The sequence below is a fragment of the Coturnix japonica genome, unplaced genomic scaffold (genome assembly GCF_001577835.2).
Source record: "Coturnix japonica isolate 7356 unplaced genomic scaffold, Coturnix japonica 2.1 chrUnrandom451, whole genome shotgun sequence".
Lineage (NCBI taxonomy): Eukaryota > Metazoa > Chordata > Aves > Galliformes > Phasianidae > Coturnix > Coturnix japonica.
This window is the reverse complement of record NW_015439870.1, coordinates 91,187-94,436: the sequence shown is the minus strand read 5'-3', so window position 1 is coordinate 94,436 and position 3,250 is coordinate 91,187. Positions and strand designations below refer to the sequence as shown.

Here is a 3,250-nt window from a genome sequence, read left to right as displayed (position 1 = left end):
AATTATAAGGGGGGGGGTCCGCGAGAGAGTAAGGGGTCCTAAATAAAAGGCCGGGGGGTCCCAATATAAGGGGCTGGGTCCCCAATATTGATAAGGGGGGCTGGTCTATATAATAATGGGGGGGGTCATAAATAAAGGGGGGTCCCCTAAATAAGGGGGGGGGGTCCCTAATAGTGGGGGGGAGTCCTCACATTGATCTGAAATGGGGGGGGGTCCAATTTAAGGGGGGGTACCCAATATGGAAAGGGGTCCCCCAAATAAAGGGGGTCCCAAGATACGTGGGGGGGGTTCCAATATAAAGAGGGGGGGTCCCAATAACGATGGGGGGGGGGGGTCCCCTAAATAAGGGGGGGGGTCCCCAATATAAAGGGGGGTCCCCAATAGTGGGGGGAGTCCTCAATTGATCTGAATGGGGGGGGGGGCCCAAATAAGGGGGTGGTCCCCATATCAAGGGGGGGGTCCCAATTTAATTGGGGTCCCAAATAAGGGGGATCCTATTATAAGGGGGTGGGTCCCAATAAAGGGGGGGGGTCCTCAAATATGGGGGGGTCCCAATATAAGGGGGGGGTCCAAATAAAAAAGCGGGGGGGTCCCAAATAAGGGGGAGAGTCCCCTCAAATACTGGGGGGGTTCCCAATATAAGGGGGGTCCCAAAATAAAGGGGTGGTTCCTAAATAAGGGGGGGGTCCAATGACCCCAATGGGGGGGTCCCAAAGATGGGGGTGTCCCTAATAGTGGGGGGGTCTTCAATTGTCCTGAATGGGGGGGGAAGTCCCCAATAATGGGGGGGTACCTAAAAAAGGGGGGGGGTCCCAATGACCGCCATGGGGGGGTCCCAATATGGGGGGGGGGGTCCCAAATATGGGGGGGGTTCCCCCAATATAGGGAGGGGGGGGTTCCCACAATATGGGGGCGGGTCCCCACATAGTGGGGGGTCCCCATATAAGGGGGGGGCCCAATAACTTGGGGGGAGCCCCAAAATTGGGGGTGGTTCCCATATAAGGGGGGGGGGTCCCAGAAGTACCAGGGGAGTGGTCCTAAATAAGGGGGGTCCCCAATAATTGGGGGGGGTCCTAAATAAAAGGGGTTTTCCTTTGGTGGGGTCGCCAAATATAAGGGGGAGGGGTCCACAAATAAAAGGGGGGGGGGGTTCCCAATATGATGGGGGGGGGGGCTATAATTATGGGGGGGGCGGGGGTCCCAATAAAGGGGGGGTCCTCAAATAACTGGGGGGGGTCCCCAAATCCATAAGGGGGGGGGCCCGAGATATAGAGGGGGTCCCTAACTAAGCGCGGGGTCCCAAATATAAGGGGGGGGTCCAATAAAAGGGGGGGGGTCCCCAAAATAAAGGGGGGTGGGTCTCAATATAAGGGGGGGGGGTCCGCAATATAAGTGCGGGGTCCCCAAATAAAGGGGGTCCTAAATAAATGGGGGGGGGTTCCTAAATATTAAGGGGGGGTCCCAATAATGGATTGGGGGGCGGGGGGTTCCTAAGTAAGGGGAGGGGGTCCTAAACTATAAGGGGGGGTCCCAATAATGATGGGGGGGGGGTCCTAAATAAGGGGGGGTCCCAATGAACCCCATGGGGGGGGCCTCCCCCCCACCTCCAAATATGGCGGGGTCCCTAATAATGGGGGGGTCTCAATGGATTTTGAATGGGGGGGGGGGAAGGGGGGGGCGGCCCCCCCTCCCAAATAATATGGGGGGGGGGAGTCCCCCCCTAATAATGTGGGGGGGGGGTCCTCATTACGATCTGATATGGGCTTGGGGCCTAAGAAAATAAAAGGGGTGGGGGTCCCCTCAATATAAGCGGGGGGGTCCCCAATATAAGGGGGGGGTCCCAAATAAGGGGGGGTCCTAAATATATAGGGGGGGGTCCCAATATAAGGGGGGGGGTCCGCAAATAAAGGGGGTCCAAAATAAAGGGGGGGGGGGGGTCGCCTAATATAAGGGGGGTCCCTAAATTATGGCGGGGTTCCCGCACAAATAAAGGGGGGGGTCCAACATAACGGGGGGGGTCCCCATATAATAACCCTCCGGCCCCTCTCTGACCCCATAACCCCCCCCAGCCCCATAACCTGCCCCTAACATCACCTCGGGGCTGTCAATGAGGAACTCCCCATCCACTACGGGGACGAAGGCGAACCTAAAAACGCTTTGGGGTGGCAGAACTTCCCCTTCCCCCTCCACCAACCTCAAGGCGTCCACCCCCTTCAAACACCCCACAAGCTCCGTCTCGTTCCCATAGGGGCACCCCACAGCCTTCCCCAATAGGGCCGCCCTCCTCCTCCCTTCGGCCGCCCCTATAGTGGCCCAGGGGCCGTTGGGGGACCCGCTCTGTAGGACGGCCCTATTAAACAACCCCTTGCTATAGGGTGACAATAGGTGCAGCCCTATAGACGCAGCCCCGGCGCTCTCCCCAAACAACGTGACCCTATTGGGGTCCCCACCAAAGGCTTCAGCGTTAACCCGGATCCATTGTAAGGCCAAACGTTGATCCCATAGACCCACGTTCCCCGGGGCGTCCCTATATCCCACCAAGGCCAAGAACCCTATAGATCCCACCCTATAGTTCATGGATATCACTATGGCGTCCTCAGCCACGGCCAGGTACCGGCCGTCATAGACATCCAACGACACCGAGCCGCTATAGAAGCCGCCCCCATAGACCCACACCAGCACCGGGGCCTTATAGGGTTTCCTCTTTGGGGTCCATACATTAAGATATAGGCAATCCTCATTCATTTCCCTATTAGGATTCCACATCTCCGAGCCCTCAAACCCCGGGAACGTGGTGTCAATCATCTGATAACACGCGTAGGGCTGAGTGTCTGTATCTCTAACCCCCCCCCATGGGGTTGTTATAGGGACGGGAGGGCGGAAACGGAGCGACCCTATAGGGGGAATCGCATATGGGATCCCTAAAAAGGCGGCCGCCATGACACCGGGAGGACCGGCAGGGACTAAAAGGCCCCGGATGGAGCCGGTTGTAGTTCGGACCTCCGGACGGTTGGGGGCGCTGTAGGTAAAATCCGACGGCGTGGGAAAAGTGGGTGGGGCCAAGGAAAGGAGGAGGAGCCAAAGGAGGGGCTGCGGGGGGACAGAGAGATATATGGGTTATATGGGGTTATATGGGATTCTATAGGGTCTATGGGGTTATATGGGATTCTATAGGGTTATATGGGATTGTATAGGGTCTGTGGGGTTATATGGGGTCTATGGGGTTATATGGGGTCTTATGGGGTTATAT

At 57.3% G+C, this 3,250-nt stretch overlaps 1 protein-coding gene across 1 annotated transcript in view; it reads right to left on the bottom strand.

The window, feature by feature from the left end:
* Positions 1-1,959: 1,959 nt before the first annotated feature.
* LOC107306985 (acetylcholinesterase-like) overlaps positions 1,960-3,250 on the bottom strand; it is a 7,890-nt gene continuing 6,599 nt past the window's right edge. The window contains exon 2 of the mRNA XM_015850414.1: positions 1,960-3,090. Coding sequence (XP_015705900.1) covers positions 1,960-3,090 — 1,131 coding nt within the window. The remainder of the gene's footprint in view (positions 3,091-3,250) is intronic.